Below are 19,220 nucleotides of genomic sequence, written 5' to 3' on the forward strand. Positions count from 1 at the left end.
GGACGGTTGGCGCAGAATTAAGTTGTAGACACGCCAGCTGTGACCTTGGCTATATGTTTTGGGAGCAGCAGGAGCCAGAACCACAACCAAGCCCAGGAGGCCACTCCATGGGAGACTGTAGTGACTTCTCTGCCCTTGCTCTATAAAAATTCAAAGAGAATCGTCTTCCGACTGCACCCAAGGATGGCATTTCCCGGACAGCCACGTCTTACGGGAAAACAGTTCTCTAATTGTGACCCTGAACTGTGTGTCTGTGTGCCGCAAGCGACAATGAGGTCTATTCAGTGAAGAAAGGAGAGCTGGTGGTCACTTCTCTGTTCATTAAGGGCCAGCAAGGCTGACCCTGTATAATGTATAATTCTGCATGTAAGCAGACTTTGAGGAAATCTCCCTGATATATACATTATACAGGGCCACTCATGGTCTTCATGGAGAAGAAGCTCTCTGTTGGAACGACAAACCTGCCCTAATAACTCTCCTTTTAGTGAATAAGCCCCAATGCTAAGGTGTGCCATTCTTCAATTCAGACAAATAAAGACAAAAACTCCAAAACGATATAGTCAGGTTGTAAACTTACTGACCTCACAAGAAGTTACTTCTTACTGTCTACCATCCTCTTAAAAGGTGCGTTTTAATTGCTGTAATGGGAATTTTAGAACATGATTGCCTCCAGATGTTATGTAAACTGCACTCAGAGCGAGTTAGCTGTCCCCAACGCCCCTGATCAGGCAAGATGAGGAAAGGACATCTTTTATGACCAAAGCACTTGATGTCTGCAAGGGAAATAGGTCTGAATGGTGTTAGAGTGTCTCATAGTGTCGGAGCTGTCATCTAAATACTCTACGGGGTAAAGGCTTTTAATACAGCTACATAATCAACGCCGTGGTAATAAATAAATACGTTTGGGGGAATTTCCCTTTAATATCAGACACCTCTCTTTAGGTTTTTTTGTGGGAAAGTAACATATTTAGCTGTCTATAAATGAAGGCGACCACGTCTCCCCACGTTTAAAGGCCATACAATTATCTACCATGGTTAAGGTCGGGAGATAAATCCGCATCTGGAATTTTGAGAAAAAATGACATATTTAAGCATAGTTACCGATTATCTGATTGGGTTATACATTTATATATATAATCCGCGCAGAGCCTCACAAAATAACTATATTTAGTTAATTTATATAACTGCGTAAAATAGAATTGGATTTTGCTTTTAAAAATCCGTTCAATTTATTTTTATCCGGCTTTTTCATGGGATGGTCACATCATTGAGACCAGATGTTTCTTCTAATAGTGTTTATGCATTTTTTTTTATTTTGACCAGATACTGTCATTTATAATTCTGCGTGTGTTTAAAGGTCCTGTTCCCATTACTATGCTGAATGTAACGCCTATGTAACTAAACACAGCACTCGTTCTGTTGAATGCCCAAACCCTTCCACGAAATGATTCCATAATCCTTTGCAAATTTTCCCCTACCCGTATTTTCTTTTTTTTTTTTTTTGCTGGGAACGCTTAATTATCGTGTGACACAAAAGCAGGCACTCAATGGTTGCCATAGAAACCGATAACGCTACTTAAACATTTCATGTCTTGCCTAAGCGGAACAGCGCCTTTAAAAGGGCAATATGCTTAAAACGGTAAAGTGTATTTCTTAAAATCATAAATAAAACTAATTTGCCATTTTAGGTCAAAACAAGACAGATCGGCCCCATTTGGCCCCCGTCTAGTCTGTCCATTTTCCTGATGTAAAGTCTCAGACCTTATTGAGTCCTTGGTCTCGCCTTAGATTCACTGACTGGAATAACATCTACGACTTCTGCTGGGAGGCTGTTCCATTTATCTACCACTCTGCCTTAAATATTAAAATAAAAAAAAGCATGTGACGCCTATGCGAAAAAAAAAGAACTATTTAGTACCCTGAATTTTCATCTGTTCCCTTCTGCTGCTTTTGTGTTGGTGGAATGCCGTTATCTTATAAACCGATCACGTAGTACAAGAAAAAAGCTGTAGAAGGAATTCCCAAGTTACTGAATTGATGCCCTGATAACATCTGTGTTTTAAAGGTTAAAGACTTACTTGAGAGAAAGCGTGGAGGAGGGTTGGACAGCGGTTTGTGTTTAGTGATGGAGACATGTGTGATTGTGGCGTCTCAAATGTCTGTTTTCATTTTGTTAAACAGAGACAATTAATAGTAGGCTGATGCCTTTGGATTTGGTGAATTGCGAATTTACCAAGTTTTGGTAAATTCTGCGACTCGTGCAAAGCCACAAAAATGAGGCCAGACCCCCCTACGTGGGTCCACATTCGCTCGCACTCACTCTAGTTCTCGTTCACTCTCTCTAAATGTTTCCCATTCACAGTTTTCCCTTGAACTCAAGGTAATATGGCGGCGCTTGCGGTGACGTCCTCTCCCCAATCGTTCAGTAGGGGGAGAGGACGTCACCACAAGCACCGCCATTGTGGCAGAAGTTCCTGCCGGGTTATGTCGGCGGAGATGCGGACGAAGATAGAAGAGAGGAGAAGATAAAAGACGTGGAAGCGGAAGTGGTCGGCGGAAGTGAAATTGGCCGGCAGAGAAGGTTAACACGAGTGAGCATGTGAGAGAGTAAATGTGGGCACCGAATTTGGTTCCCGAATTAAAAATGCCCCCCCAATTATAGGCCAAACCGAATGAGCAGGGAACGTAATTCGTTGCCCGAAACCAAATGGGCCAAAAACTAAACTAAAAATGTGTCCAAATACTTTTGGACCATGTCTACTTAATAGTGTGCGATGACAATATTTAACATAAGAAACACATAGGCAGTGCACTCCAGAGTTTTGCAGCCCTCACTGTGAAGAACTCCTTTTTCTATTTAGTAGCGTTATTGGGGCTTCTTGAGGTCTCTTCTATATTAAACTTACTTCCGTATTAAGACCTCACCAGCTGCTGCTCATCAAAACTGACTACAGAAACACAAGCGCTCGTCTGACAAGCAATCACAAGTTCTGCCAATTCTTATATCATACGTGGCAAGAACGCTCATGTTAACGTGTTAATGAAAATGACTTTATGAGACGCACAACCTTTCCCGCCCGGGGTGTAGGTGCGGCACGTATCGGGTGGTTGCCACAAACTTCTCCTGGATACAATAATAATTGTTTTTTTGGCACCTTGTAACATTAGAGGGGTTAAACACGCATTGGGATAGACCTACGGCTCCTAAGACGAGACAAACGACTGGTTAAGGTCTTTACAGCGGGAATGGCGGGCGGACTACACAGGGGCTGAATGGGGGTTTTATCTGCCATCAAATTCTATGCACCTAGCTAGACTCCAAAGAGCTTGCAATCTACCAGAAGAGGTATGGGGGGGGGGGGGGTAAATAAAAGTGAAATCGAACTGAACCCCATTAGTGCAATTTTTCTGTGGATAAGACTTCTTTCCCTAGTACCGGTATAATCGTGGAGCATATCATATCATGTTTTTCTCCTAACTTGAGAGATATAGAAAGTGTTATCCATGCGCAATCATCTGATGATTTGTACAAAACGTACAAATCATCCTCAATTTACAGATGTCTTACAGCCCTGACAAAATAAGCAACGCTGCCGGCTGTGAGTCATGTTTTTTTTTCCCCCCTGGATAAAGATGAATAATCATTAACCCTTTTGCCTTCCTCAACAGCAGCCTGATGTTGTGCAATGCCTTGCATTTACCTCGGTGGTGAAACGGTTAAAACCCCCTACTTTTTAACCACGTCTAGTCATCACCTGTCCGTGGCAGAAGACAATTTAATTGTAAGCTCCTTTGAGCGCGGCCTTCCTTACCGTACCTTCCAGTAAGTCCAGCGCTGCGGACTATGATGGCGCTATATAAATCAATCAATCACATTAGCGCACACTTCCCAGGCACTGTAAGGGTTAATTCCCGCAGCGTCGGATTACCAATTATCTTCCACATTATTGGGCAAGTGGTAATGGGGGGGGGGGGGTGAGTGACTAATGAGGAGTTAACTAAACAAATATTAGCAGGGCTGCATCTGCTAAATAGAGAAGTCATGCGCGGCTAACGTGTCTTCTGTGTCCAATGCCCTGCATCAGAAGAATTATTCCTCTTATTATGTTCCTTTGACACTTACCTTTATTCATACAGATTATTACTAATAACACCCAGCACTTAATATAAGCCTGGGTCAAAGTTAACCAGGGAGGCTGGCATGGGGGAGGGGGCAGTATTTGCCCTACTTAAAGGATTTTGGGTCAGTATGTATTTTTTTATGTATTTTACTTACAATAAGAACAACCAGATTTTTCCGTTTCCGCTTCCAATCCATAAAGACATTAACAGAGACTCTATCTGGATTGGAAGATTCCAAGTTCATCTTAGTCTCTCAGACCCTTGTTGGGACTGTAAGAAGCGCTGAGGGACAGTTGGTGCTATATACATTGCTTCTCCTTGCTTATGCGCTCTGCGCCATCTTCAATGGCTATAATGATTTATTGATTTCTATAGTGCCTTCCTATTCCGTGACAGAAATCTTCTAGATTGTAAGCTCTTTTGAGCAAGGAACTCTTAACCTTTTTTTTTACGAGTCCAGCAGAGCTGCAGTATATGAGGGCGCTATATAAATCAATAAATCATAATAACAGCGAAAAGGACGTTTTAATGGACTATGCAGGGAGGGTGGAGGGGCAATCTGTACCAAGTAAAGTGACCCGGGGGCTGTGCCCTCCATCAAAAGCACACCACTGCCTAGCACCCCCCCTCATTCACGCACCCGAAGCAGCTGCCTGCGATGTCTGCCACTAACACCGGCTCTGCTCCAGATACAGAACTTAATCACCCTGTATAAAGACCTTACCCCCACTGTACAGAACTTACAATACCCCCCAGCGCTGTATACAGTAATATAACCCCAGCGCTGTATACAGTAATATAACCCCCAGCACTGTATGCAGTAATATAACCCCCAGCACTGTATGCAGTAATATAACCCCCCAGCGCTGTATACAGTAATATAACCCCCCAGCACTGTATACAGTAATATAACCCCCAGCGCTGTATACAGTAATATAACCCCCAGCGCTGTATACAGTAATATAACCCCCAGTGCTGTATACAGTAATATAACCCCCAGCGCTTTATACAGTAATATAACCCCAGCGCTGTATACAGTAATATAACCCCCAGCGCTGTATACAGTAATATAACCCCCAGGACTGTATACAGTAATATAACCCCAGCGCTGTATACAGTAATATAACCCCCAGCGCTGTATACAGTAATATAACCCCCAGCGCTGTATACAGTAATATAACCCCCAGCGCTGTATACAGTAATATAACCCCCAGCGCTGTATACTGTAATATAACCCCAGCGCTGTATACAGTAATATATCCCCCCCAGAGCTGTATACTGTAATATAACCCCAGCGCTGTATACAGTAATATATCCCCCCCAGCGCTGTATACAGTAATATACCCCCCAGCGCTGTATACAGTAATATAACCCCCAGCGCTGTATACAGTAATATAACCCCCCAGCACTGTATACAGTAATATAACCTCCCAGCTCTGTATACAGTAATATAACCCCCAGCGCTGTATACAGTAATATAACCCCCCAGCACTGTATACAGTAATATAACCCCCAGCGCTGTATACAGTAATATAACCCCCCCAGCGCTATATACAGTAATATAACCCCCCAGCGCTGTATACAGTAATATAACCCCCAGCGCTGTATACAGTAATATAACCCCCAGCGCTGTATACAGTAATATAACCCCCCAGCGCTGTATACAGTAATATAACCCCCCAGCGCTGTATACAGTAATATAACCCCCCAGCGCTATATACAGTAATATAACCTCCCAGCGCTGTATACAGTAATATAACCCCCAGCAATGTATACAGTAATATAACCCCCCAGCGCTGTATACTGTAATATAACCCCAGCGCTGTATACAGTAATATATCCCCCCCAGCGCTGTATACAGTAATATACCCCCCAGCGCTGTATACAGTAATATAACCCCCAGCGCTGTATACAGTAATATAACCCCCAGCGCTGTATACAGTAATATAACCCCCAGCGCTGTATACAGTAACATAACCCCCAGCGCTGTATACAGTAATATAACCCCAGCGCTGTATACAGTAATAACCCCCATTATGTCATTCTATTGTTCCCCACAGGCAGTATGATTAGGAGTCGGGGGAAACTAGAACTGGTTAAAAACAGAAAATTCTATATTTCTGAAAGTGTATTTTGAATCAGAAATGTAAACAGACTGATGGGATTTATCTGTTACGGTTTCTCTGCTCACCTTTATAGCAAAAGGTTATTTCAGGAATAAATCTCAGGGATTCTGGCTCCTCGATCACAAATCTCACACACACACAGGGACTGTCAGGACACTCGGCAGCAGTAATGGGAAATAAAACTATACAACTACATACAAGAACAGCGGGGGCACATGCAGAACTACCCCAGTGTGTGTGCCCGGGGCAATAAAGTACAAGAACTACCCCAGTGTGTGCATTCAATGCAGTGATATTCCAGAGTGTCTGTACTCGGAATAATAAAATTCCCGGCCTTATTGAAGTTTTGCATAATTGTGCCAGTTATTTGAAACATAGAATCTGCCGGCAGATCGGCCCCATTCGGCCCCCGTCTAGTCGCCCGTTTTCCCTCGGTCTTGTCTTAGATTCAGGAGCCGTATGTCTATCCCATGCATGTTTACATCCTCTCACTGTATTACCCTCTACCACTTCTGCTGGGAGGCTGTTCCATTTATCTACCACCCATTTGCCAGCATTTCCATACACTGAGCAACACTACCAGTTATGCAGCAAAGCAGATTCCCGAGGGCAGTGCCCTGTACACTGTGCTTATGTTATGGGTACAAAATGATTTGGCGCGGGTATACTAAATAGGACGATGTCAGACATGTGACGCAAGAACCGGTCATCGCCAATACAAGGCGCCCAGCCTCTATAGATGGCAAAAATCCACCTCTGATTCGGATCCCAACACCCGCTGTTTGTACTTATTGTTCTTTGTATCACGGGAAGAGTATATAACACCCAGACGTTCTGGAACCCAAGGGGTTAACTAAAAACAATGGTGACGGCCAAATACATCTGATATGCTGATGGTAACAAAAGCCTACGAGGGTGGCATTTTATTCTGGGATTAATAGTTCTATTGTAACAGTAGCATAGATACATAGTATTCTACGGCAGATAAGACTCATTCGGACCCAGACCTTAATTCCCCTACTGTATTAACCTCTACCACCTCAGCTGGGAGGCTGTTCTATTTATCGACCGCCCTTTTGGTAAAAAAAAACCAATGCATCTAAACCTCCGACCCTCCGGTTTTAGACTAGGACCTCCAGTTCTAACATTTTTCATTCCGTACTCCATTTGTTCTATACACTTAGTTACAGTTGCAAGCCTCCAGTTGTTACAGCCGACTTCAAGGTTCTTTGACATCTTGTGTACCAAAAAAAAACCAAAAACCCCAAAAACATTAAATTAAATAGGAATGATTGATTTTTTTTTTTGGTTCTACTCAAGTGAGGCTGTGAGTTTCCATGAACCTCCTCCAATCTAAACAGCACAAATACTTCACTTAAGCAGAAGAAACTCTTTAGGTCAAAGACTTTGATATCTCTCCCAAGAGGCTCAGGAGATAGAGTCAAGGAATTTCTTCTGTATCTGCAACCTTGTGGCCTTTAAACTCTGGATTTGTAACATGTTCTTAACAAAGTGTTGTCGTTTAGAGTACTTTTCCCAAAGTGCAAATATTTACTTGTTTGTCTGTTTTTTTTGTTAAGGAATTTGTTTCCAATGAAGAACTATTTGGGAAACAATAAAATCTACAGGATTGCTTGTCCTACTACCATAAAAAAAGCCTTGAAGCCAAGAGTACGTATTTTTGGTTGGACGGGTGACATTCTGATTGTTCTAAATTTATTTTTAGGGATAAAAAAAAATAAAAATTGGATAGTAACATGATTTCAGTTTTTGGAGAGAACTAAACACTTGGTTATTGTGATGTGGGTCAGGTGAATGAATACATAAGAACTTGGTTCCAGGTTGATGGTAGCTTCTCATATGTTGTAGCCCCCTTTTAACATCTCTTACACTTTGCTCTAGCTGGACCATAGAGTAGGATATGATAGGATTTACGTTTATTTATTGGCAATAACTATGATTAGAAGACTGCACTGCAGATACGGTGGCTTTTATAAACCAATACAATCTTTCTTCACGAGATATTGAGGTTCACCATGAGCTTAGGAGGCCCTCAATACAAAATGACAACAACAATGTCCACTTACCTATAGGCAACACGACAAAGAAGGGTAGCCAGCAGAGTATAAATACCCCAACCACGATGGCAAGTGTCTTTGCAGCTTTCTTCTCCCTGGAGAATTTGAGAAGCCTCACAGAAAGGGAGCTCCTGAAGGTATGTCCTTTATTCCTGGAACTAGAGGTAGATTCCTCCAAGACACTTCTGCAGTGAATCCTGAGCACAACTTCCATGGACTTATTTCTTTCCTTCTTCACGCCAGCTTCCAGGCTTTTTGTTGTCCTCCTAGCCACAATGTAGACTCTAAAATACATGACCAGGATGACCAACAAGGGCAAGTAGAAAGAGAACAGGGAAGAAAAGAGGGCATATCCAGGTTCCTCTGTGATGCTGCACTTGCTGTCGTCTGGAGGTGGAGGCTCCTTCCATCCCAACAGGGGTCCAATGGAGATGACCATGGAGGATAACCAAAGCAGGATGAGGATAAGCACAGCTTTCTTCTCGGTCATGATAGTTGGGTACTTGAGGGAATATTTCACACCAACATACCTGTCAATGGATATGATACATAAGCTCAGGATAGAAGCAGTGCAGCAGAGGACATCTACAGCAGCCCATATGTCACAGAAGATCCTTCCAAAAGCCCAAAACCCTAGGACCTCCAGGGTAGCAGAAAAAGGGAGTACAGTGGTGCTGAGCAAGAGGTCAGCTATAGCGAGATTAATGATAAAGTAATTCGTGACTGTCTGGAGCTGCCTGTTGCATGCCACCGAGAGAATGACCATAATGTTCCCAACAATGGCAAAGAGGATGAAAACTGCCAGGATGACCCCGACAGTCAGAGCTTGCAGGTCCAGGGGCAGAGCCAAAGAGGTGCCATTGACAGAGTCCTCGGTGTCATTGTAACCCAGTGCGGTGGGGTCACCCTGTTTCTCCGTGTGGTTCCCGAAGCTGACATTTGCCAGGTCTGAAAAAGTCATGTTAGCACAGTGTTCTCCCCATGTACGTGGATCCAGATCTCAGACACATTCCATCAGAAGGTTCAGACATCCTCTCCTTCCTATCTCTTTTGCTTCGTCGGCTCCTCAAAGTTCCAGGGCTGCGAACAATCCTGGATGCAACATTCTACAGGTCACCAGCTTCAGATTATGAGCACTCCCAGGAGAACCAGAAGAACTCAGGAGGAACTTTTCAGATGATTGCTCTCACCGTGAGTGACGCTGTAAACTGGTGCTACTCGCTTCCATACAGAAGCAGCTCCTCCCCAGAGTCTTCCTAATGATGCTTTAACCAGACTTGACTGCTGCTTAGGACATCCATAGCCTTCAAGGTAAAACAAAACCTGGTATGTAGGTCCAGCTGGTGTCCTTTTGTCTCAACCTCCAAGTTTATCTTTATGTTTCAATCAGCCTGGGTTGATTTGGTGAATCTATACATGAATGGACAGAGGAGCTTTATCTCACAGTAATTCATTCACTTTGGCAGGATCCCTCCCCTCTCTGTTCATTGCTCCTCTCTGCTATGTGCCTTGAATAACTATTGCATTTATCACTGCTACCACTAGGGGGCAGCAGGAGGCTGAAGTTTACTAGTGCTATGCATATGGAAAAAAATATATTGATTTTTAAAGCTTTTTTTCCCCTGTTTTAAGATCTTACTTTTTAAGGGAAAGGGAGTTAACAATCTGATCCCATTCTACTTGTTCATTTTCTCATTGTGACAACAAATGTTCAAATTAATATTAACCTTTAAACATATGTTTTCCAGGGGTTAATTAAACCTAGATTTTCCAGTTCTCTCCAGATGAACTGTACAACCAGTATGCTAAGATGGTATCTTATCTCCAGTTTCCTGACATGAATTGACTAGGGGTTTAATATAAAATAATCAGTGTTCTATGTCAGAATGTAGGATTGGGCTAGGAACTGAATGAGAAAGATCAACTGCTGCAGAACCTCTTTGGATGCTGATGACCAATTATCAGAAAGAAGCTGATGAGTTGGGGTACCAGATGTTGGGGAATCCCTTGTGCTGCAAATCTGCATGGAGTAGTGTAATGATTGACAGGTGTGTCTCAAAAGACAAGCAAAGTGCATTACATTTAGGGTATTTATTATTATTATTTACACATATTTATTATTATTTATTTACATTTATTATTATTATTTACATGTTTTTATATAGCGCCAACAGATTCCATAGCGCTGTTACAATTAGTGGGATAATTTAAAGTGACACACAATAACAAACTGTACAACAATGTATAGGAAAAAACTAGCTCCTTGGGCATAACAATAATCTACACTTATAAAGAGGTTATGCAGCAATTTAGCCCCCCCCAAAACATATGCAAATATTAGCATGGTGGGGTATAAATCTGTTGCCCCCCTCTTTAATACAAGCAGTGCAAGCCATCTTCCATATGTGCTATTTTGATTCAAACCACATCAGTCTGGGGACACAGACCACAGCCAAGCCTGACCCTAAATCTCTTTTTTTAAAGTTTTTTTTTTTTTTTTCTACATCTTGGACCCCCTTGTTTTCCCCATTAGGTGTGAAATTCCCATGCAATCCAGAAGCAGTAAATTAGCCGGATCCTGTGTTTGCTTAGGCTTTGAGCTGACATGAGCAGAGAGGAATGGCAGATGGGGAGAAGAAGCTGGAGCTTCAGCCTGATCACAGCAAACAGAATCCCAGTTTTCACCTTTGACCCTTAAAACCTTGAGGTCTGCTTATAGCATTTGCTGCTGCATGAGTTACCCTTCCAATGTTAATCCTTTTAAACAGACCTAAATCTCCCAAAAATGTGACATGATAGCATTAACACATTCACTGCACTACAAAGACGCCAATTAACCCTAGCTGGGAGAATCCCTCGGAGAATCCTAATAACTAAACTCGAGTAATAATTCACATTATTGACCGTTACCCTAGTAGATACATTTATTAAAATGTATTGATTTATATAGAATAATCATGTTCCATGGCGCTGTGCAATGGAACAGGACATAACAAGTAGTGTGTCATTTAGCGAGTTGGACTTACAGAAGGAATGGAGGGCCCTTGCTCGAAGGAGCTTGCAATCTAGAGGCGATTTGGGGTACAGCACGGAAATTATAACATTACCTGTTACTCTTTAAATAGCTTTTTTCATGGAATAAAATATGCAAATTCATAATTTGGTGTACAATTTAACCCTTCTGTCTCTTATAAGTGGTTATTTGTATAAATTCTGTGGTTAACCCATTATTTACCTTACCATGTGCTCATGTTTACAATTCTTAACTCTCCCGTAACTCTTAATGTCTTGGTTTAGGGTGATTCAGAACAATAGAGAGTACAATGAACAGCAATTAAGGGATATAACTGATAAGTCTAGCTTTTTATCCTAAAGTGGAATGCATTGTTTTTATTATACCAGGTACCAGAAGGTGTTCAGGAGCCACAAGAAGAGTTTTACCCAGGGCTGGATGGTGTATGCAAGTTACAGGTTTCCTTAGCATTCAAAAAGAATTACAAACTCAGAATGCAACAAAAATATTGGAATTAATGCTAATAAGACTCCTAAGGGATATTTATGCATATAGAGAGAAGATGGAATAGAAACATTTAGGGATTTAAAAAAGTACAGGAGGGACATTTAGTTAAAAGAGGAGAAACGTTAGAAGAAGAGGTCATCATCTAAAGCTGGAGAGTCGCAGCATTAGATGTAAAGTAAGGGAGTTTTAATTTACTGAGAGGGTGGTAGATAAATGGGACATGCTCCCAGCAGAAGTGGTAGAGGTTAATACAGGGAGGGAGTTGAAACATGCATGGGATAGGCATATGGCTCCTGAATCTAGAGACTAAAACAGATTAAAGACTAAGTCCAGGAACATAGACTAGATGGGACAAATGGTTCTTATCTGCCATCACATTCTATATTTCCTATATGCATATATGATAATATTTGGTCGGCACGTGCCTATGATTTTGGGGGAAATTGATTTTGATTCCGGCAAACATCGCCCTTAAATCGGTCTGTAAGACCCCAATGCAATAAAAGAAAAATATAAATGCTAGTAGGGTTTTCTGCAACATTAAACTAAGAGAAAAGATAGAAAATGAGCAAATCATCTATAATGGCACAGTTTTGCAAGTGCCAACATTTCAATATTTATTAATTTTATAGTGGTTACCAAATACAGTGGTATTCATATAAAAAACTGAGCCGCCAAATGAAATGCATTTGTTATAATGCATAATTATTATTGATTCTGTGTTTCTTGTACCGTAATTGGTTGTTATAACAGCTATTAATGCTACACTAAGCTGATAGGATCTTTAAAAACAAAAGTACATGTAAAGAGTATGAAGTTATCAGTTTGAGTAATCATCTGGAAATCAGTTGTTGTCACTAGCCCCATTGTACAGCGCTGCAGAATATGATATAAAACAATCAATTATAAAAAAAAAGCTAGCAAATTGTAGGGGAAATGTTATCAAAGGATGGGGCAGGTTAACCTTGGCCAATTGGCCTTGGGCATGTCCAAAATGTTTGAAATAGGGCCTCTGTGAGTGGGTTGGTCCAAGGGGGGGATATATGTTTGTGTAGATTAGAGGGAGTGTGTATGTGTAAGTACAAATGTGTATACGTAAACGTGAGTGTGTTGGCATTAGTTTGTATATGTAATTGTTTGCATATTAGCATTAGTGTGTGTTGGCATGAATGTGTCTGTATGAGTGTGTATCACCATGGGTCTGAAAGTGTTTGTGTTAGCATGAGTGTATAAGTGCGTGTTAGTGTAAGTATGTGTGTTAGCATGAGTGGGTAAGCATGAGACTGTAAATGTGTGCCAGTGCGTATGTTACTGAGGTGGAGGGACTGAAGGGGCCACTTGGCTTTACCTGCCCCCCCCAGGCCTGAAGGTGCATCCAATGTCCATCCAATGACAAATGGTGCAAATCATGGAGGTAAAAAAGGTAACTACCATAATCCCCTGTCCCTCTCCACATTACATTTATTGATATGGCGCCAGCAGATTCCGTAGCGCTGTTACAATAGGGTGAGATGGCCAGTATTGGCAACTACAGAAATATATTAACCACAATTATCCTTGCGCTAAGAGGGCATTCGGCATAAAGATTAAACTTTTTGCTCTTCTGACTGTGGGATTCCAGGAGGTGTTCAGGTTACAACCCCTGACATCTACAGCCAGGGTGATCTTACAAGGAATCTGTTGGATCTTAGAATGTAAAATGATTTACGATTAGAGCCTGACTTTTAAATCAGCAAATATACCATGCATTTAAAAAGCTGATTTTTAACTCTTATGTGTCCTGAGGGTCTGGTAATGATCATGTGGCATCTAAATGTTTATTGCAGCTACTTACTGCCTCTTGTGGTCACTGTGAGAATTACATGGCTGTTCTAATGCCATACCCTGCCCAATGGCGAAGCTACACAAGAAGTGGCGAGCCAGATCGATAATTTTACATATTTAATCATCAATGCATAGAGCTCTCACCTTAGCTAGGGCTGGAAGTGCCATACAGCAGCACGTGCCATTTTCTTGGTGATGGGTGTGTAATATAAGACAAAGAGGAGCTTGCTGGTGACTGCACCTCATCTCGGTTTCCTGATTTTTTTCCTTCATTCACTATATCTTTTGTTGAGTTGTCTGCCTGAGCCTGGCCATCAAAGCCTTTTTATTGTTATTTTTTTAGAACAATGGCGGCACCAAGGGGCTTTAATGCCTAGATGCAAACTTAGTTTCAAAGGGGAGGCAAATGTAAGATTAAATATTTTTCTTTGTGCATCGGCTACAGTGCTGTGTAATGGAGTTAAGCTTTGAAGAAAAGTGATCTTTTACATTTTGTTATAACAAACGTCCATTATCCGAAGACCTGAAGGTCACCCTTGTAGACAGTAACGTGGTAACACCACACTGAGCTGATTCTTTATGGCAGTACTATTAAAGTACTGTTTATCTGAGGAAAACCTTTCCCATGTATTCATTTATGAGTCATAAGGTCCCTCGAGGTGGTTAAGACTGAGCTATTCTAATGTTTAAGACAAGGTAGTCATTTGAATTGTTTTAAAACTGAAAATAACACAAATATCATAAAAGGATCAAACCATAAAATCCTATTTTATCTGTTAACGCATTTAGGGCTGGACTGGGGGTGATGAGGGGGTCCTGGCGATTTAAGACCAGCAGCTGCCAAATGACATAAGTGTGGCCGCCGGCTGGACATGCCAGGCGTATGTTATGTCTTTATAGTCACGTGGCTTGCGGCTGTGGTTCCAGCACACAGATCGGGTGATTATGGAGCACTCCTGGTCAGAAGGCCCACCGGGCACCTGTCCTGTGTGCCAGATGGCCAGTCTGGGCGTGAATTTATTTTCCTAGCAGAGTTTTTCATTACAAGCAGCTTTAAGAGAGCTTTGCCTTGGTATTATCTGATTTGCCTTTCAAATTGGAACATTTACGGAACACGCCCGAATTATAAATTAAAAGCTGTTCCTGCCCTGCGTGATGCATCTCTTATAAAGGTGCAAGTTAACAGGGGCATCTGGAACCTCATTCAAGATGAATGCTGAAAAATGCGGCAGCTGCTTTAACTGGGCTGTGATATAACAGGTCCATGACAGGATCAAATTTCCCCGGTCACGGACCTCAGATCAGCGGCAGAAGAACAATCCCACCACTCCTTGCTCCATAATGTCCCAAGGCCAGGAGGCCAAAGGACCATGTTGTTTCATGCATGTGTGATTACATTTTGTTGATGATTTGGGTGAAATCACCAGCTCATGCACTTAGATTATGAAGGACCAGCTGTACTATATCTTTCCTGCAAGGAGGGCCAAATTGACCTTGCATTGTGATTGCGCATACCGAATGTCTCCTGATTTAACTATGCATTAGACAGGGCACAGCTTAGACCTTCTTGCAGGAGTGGGGTTTGGCCAATATCAACGCATAGTTGATGAGTTCTAGTGTTGCATCTTAAAGATCAGAGATCTCCCTTTTAACCAGACCATTGGGCAGAGACAGATGGGGGGGGGCTAATTGCCAAAAAGAACTGTCATCCTCCCTGCTAGAACTGCCCCCCCAATCAATATGTGTATGTTAGCATAAGTGTGTATATGTAATTGTGTGCATGTTAGCATGAGTGTGTGTGTGTGTGTGTTAGCGTGAATGTGTATATGTGAGTGTGTGTTAGCATAGGTCTGTACGTATGCGTGTGTGTGTTAGAGCGTGTGTTAATATGAGAGTGAGTATGTGTTAGTGTAAGTATGTGTGTTTGCGTGAGTATGTAAGTGTGAGAGTGTTTTTATAAATATGTGTGCCAGTGGGTATGTTATTTACTGGCGGAGGGGCATCTTCCAGGTCAGAGATCTCTCTTGTAGCCCATTGTCCAATGTATTGAAATAATTGCCCTTCTGGCTCCCTTAGATTTAAAGCAGAAGCTGTAAAGAAGAGGGGAATCCAATAAACTATTCTCACGTTGTATTTAAAGTCTTTTATCATCCCATCAGTACGTACAGACTAGGACTGTTAGGTTTCAGGTTAAACAACCCTTTCGACATGTTTGGGTAAAATATGTGCGCCATAAAGTGGTGTCACACACAGTTTAATATGTTAATGACCCTGCAAATACAGATTAATTGTAACGGATGTGTGATTGGTAGAATGCATGCAAGATTACAGGATTAACATCTCATCCTTATCAATAACGACTTAATTATTAAACAAACAAGAACCTTCATGTGATATTAATGAATTGTATCGTGTGGCTTAACATGAAATGGTCCATTTTACAGTCCGTGTCTTGGACCATGGGAAGGTCGGAAGTAAAACTTCTCAACCATGGCTCATAAACATCAGAAGAAGGCTACGGCTGAGAAGTGCAATAGTGCATAAAAATAATAAAAAATAAAATTTCTACATCGGAACAAATAATATCTATATAATCGTCCAAATGTTAAAGGGGCCAGTAATGCATAGCTTGCTGTTATCTGCCACTGAAGGGGTCAGCGCGAGGCTACATTCTGTAAGAGAGGGATGTACACCGGTGAGAAAAACCAGGTTGATGAGCCAGACATAAATAAATTGGTGATATTTTACATCATCATTACAGCTTTCAATATAACGCCAGTATTTATTGAAAATATCTAAAACATCATTTTTTGGAAATCAGTATGAATGCTTTAGGAAGTATCTAGAAGGAGTCCAGGTCTAACTCTAGTCTGGCTACATCACCCTTTGGCCAGCCAACTCACACCCGACATGGCAGGGTCTGATTAAACATAGAGGATCGCGGACAGTAAGCCATCACGCTCCCTGCAGCATCCCTGTTCAATAGGCCGTTAAAAGGAAGATCAATGATCGCCCCAACCACCCAACTGACTATGGCGGACTGAGGTGACGTTGTGGAGTACCAAGTTCGCACAGCCTCCATAGTTCATATCCACCTGGCGTCCTTTATAGGCAGAGCACTGGGATATGACATCATTGTGGGGTGTAGAGCTCCAATGTGTGATGTCATAGTCATACAATAAGAGGAGAAATCACTTCCCGCTGCTTAATTTTCATCTCCAGCCCTCCAAGAATCCATTAATCCATCATTAAAAGATAGGCAATCCTTGTTTATTTTCATATTCATATTGCTACACAGTCAGTGTGAGTCTCGGTCAGGGAATGGATTGTTATGAGCTCAGCGGGGTCTCTGTGCAATTAAAAATGGTTAAAAATGAGAACACATGTCTGCTCTTTACAAGATAACACTTACTATGTATCTCGTGGGCACAACCAGCTCAGAATGGCTGCGTAATGGTGCACAGAGGAGCCTCGCTGAAGGTTAATGTATTAATGTTTCATTTGTTATAGAGCTTGTGGAATGATGCCTCCTGATACATTGCCAGGAGCGCTCCCGTTCACAGTGTTTGTTACCTGTGTTTTTGCTGTATATTTCCGAAGAACACTTTATATCTCTTTGTGACTGCTGGTGCTATATACATAAATATACATAAATATAATGTAAAATAGAACAAAAATGTAACTTAAAATAAATAAACCAGTCAGAATTGCAAAAAAAAAGTAATTCCATCTCTGTGATAACCAATCCCGTGCATTCTTGTGCCAAAGACAATGTTTGAAAGCATTGGCTTCGTCAGATGTTCCCCCTTGTGGGTCTCACGCTTTTAAAAGAGAGCATAGACTTTCCTTAAAACAATCCTCCCAGAGCTTTGTGCTGTAATCAAAATGTTCATATATTATTTTTTCATGTATTAATTTTCTCTTTACTTCATTGTGTGGTTGGTTGGTGGGAATTGAGAATTAAAAAATAATAATAAAAAAAGAAATGAAAAAATAATACATTTTAAGGTATTTTAGTCACTCTAACTAGTTGAGATACCTACTTATGCCTATCACTCCTGCCAGGGTTTGGGCCACCAACTACAGGTCTCTGGAGTCCTCTGTCCTAGACCATTCTTTCTAGCTGGTTCCAGGTGTAGCTCATCTTTTTCGTGTCAACCTCGAGGTCGCATCACCAGCTGTTTCTTGGACAACCTCTTTTCCCTTTGCCTTATGGGTTCCATGGCTGCTTGCGTAGAGTGTGCCCTATCCAGCCCCATCTTCTCTTCTGGATTTCTTGCTCTGCCAGGAATTGGCAAGTTTTCTACTAAAGATTGGACTTGGACAATCCATCTAAGGCAGCTGTTGATGAAGTTCTGAGCCTTCTGGATGGTAGCTTTGGTTGTCCTCCAGGTTTCCGCTCCATACAGTAGGATTGAGTTCCATCTTGGAGTAGAACAGTCAAATCTTTCTTGCCAAAGACAGCACTCTGGAACTCCTGATGTTCTTGTCTTAATGTCTACATCAGAGCCACCCTGCTGGCCGATGATGCTGTCCAGGTAGGTGTAGGACTCCACTTGATGTTGCTGATGTAGTTGATGAGTGAGGATCTTGGTCTTGTCCTTGTGGACGTTGAGACCAACCTGTGAAAACTATGTTTTCAACTTCACATTTCCTCCATATATATAGATCTCAAAGACAATGAACACCTAAAAATGTATTATTTGGGAGAAGTGACATGTCTTAGTTAATAACACCCTATTGCTATTTTTGAAGAACAACCTCCAGTAAACTTTCCGGCGTGACAGCGGCCGGGGTGAGATTAACAGGCATTGTCTGCCAGCGGCTCCAGTAGCCTCACAGTTTGACAATTGTTCCAGAGAGTGGGGCGTAGTTGTGTGAGATAAATCGAGCTGACAGTGTCCGGGGCTAACATCTCTGATTATATCAAACATCTCTTCTGTTTGGAACTTAGCTGTGCCCCGTAGGATTTATAGTCTAAACAGCACCTCTGCTTTAAACACCTGATGCCATAAATTATCTTTTTTTGTATACTTTACCCTTGCAAACATACCGACAGTGAGATTTAACATTTTCTTTCAGCTCATGCAGTAAAAAGTTTGTTAAACCTAATACGTGCAAGTAATTTCAACATTCCCAGATACCATGTGAACGTAAAGAGCCCTGCTCACTTAGAAGAGGACAAGGGACATCTGCCACTTTTTGTTTGTTCTACTTGCAATACCACAAGTATCCACCAGGGACAGACCTAAAGCAACACAGACTTTAAGCAGCATTTACAAACTGACTGGATCACTTTTGTGCTTCTTTCATTGGGTTTCTATGCATTTCCTTTAAATTAATATATTTTGGATAGGACTGGTACATGTGTCTTAGGCTTTTTCATTACTGGGTCACTTAGTTGGAGTTCCCTCAGTACTTTCAACCCTACCCTGTACGCATTACAGAGCAAGATGGGGGGCTGCATCATGCATCAAGTAATCAGGGAGATGTCTGTCATATTTGCCCCCCACATTCATTGCAGGGCCAACTTGGTCTTTATTGCAGGAG

At 41.7% G+C, this 19,220-nt stretch overlaps 1 protein-coding gene across 1 annotated transcript in view; it reads right to left on the bottom strand.

Annotated features, from left to right (window-relative positions):
* LOC149285096 (alpha-1D adrenergic receptor-like) overlaps positions 1 to 9,287 on the bottom strand; it is a 74,604-nt gene extending 65,317 nt beyond the window's left edge. Inside the window, exon 1 of the mRNA XM_089495775.1 lies at positions 8,336 to 9,287. Coding sequence (XP_089351901.1) covers positions 8,336 to 9,287 — 952 coding nt within the window. The remainder of the gene's footprint in view (positions 1 to 8,335) is intronic.
* Between the last annotated feature and the right edge of the window lie 9,933 nt (positions 9,288 to 19,220).

This window comes from Sceloporus occidentalis, unplaced genomic scaffold, assembly GCF_023333645.1.
Source record: "Sceloporus occidentalis isolate IW3139 unplaced genomic scaffold, rSceOcc1.0.p SCAF_84, whole genome shotgun sequence".
NCBI lineage: Eukaryota > Metazoa > Chordata > Lepidosauria > Squamata > Phrynosomatidae > Sceloporus > Sceloporus occidentalis.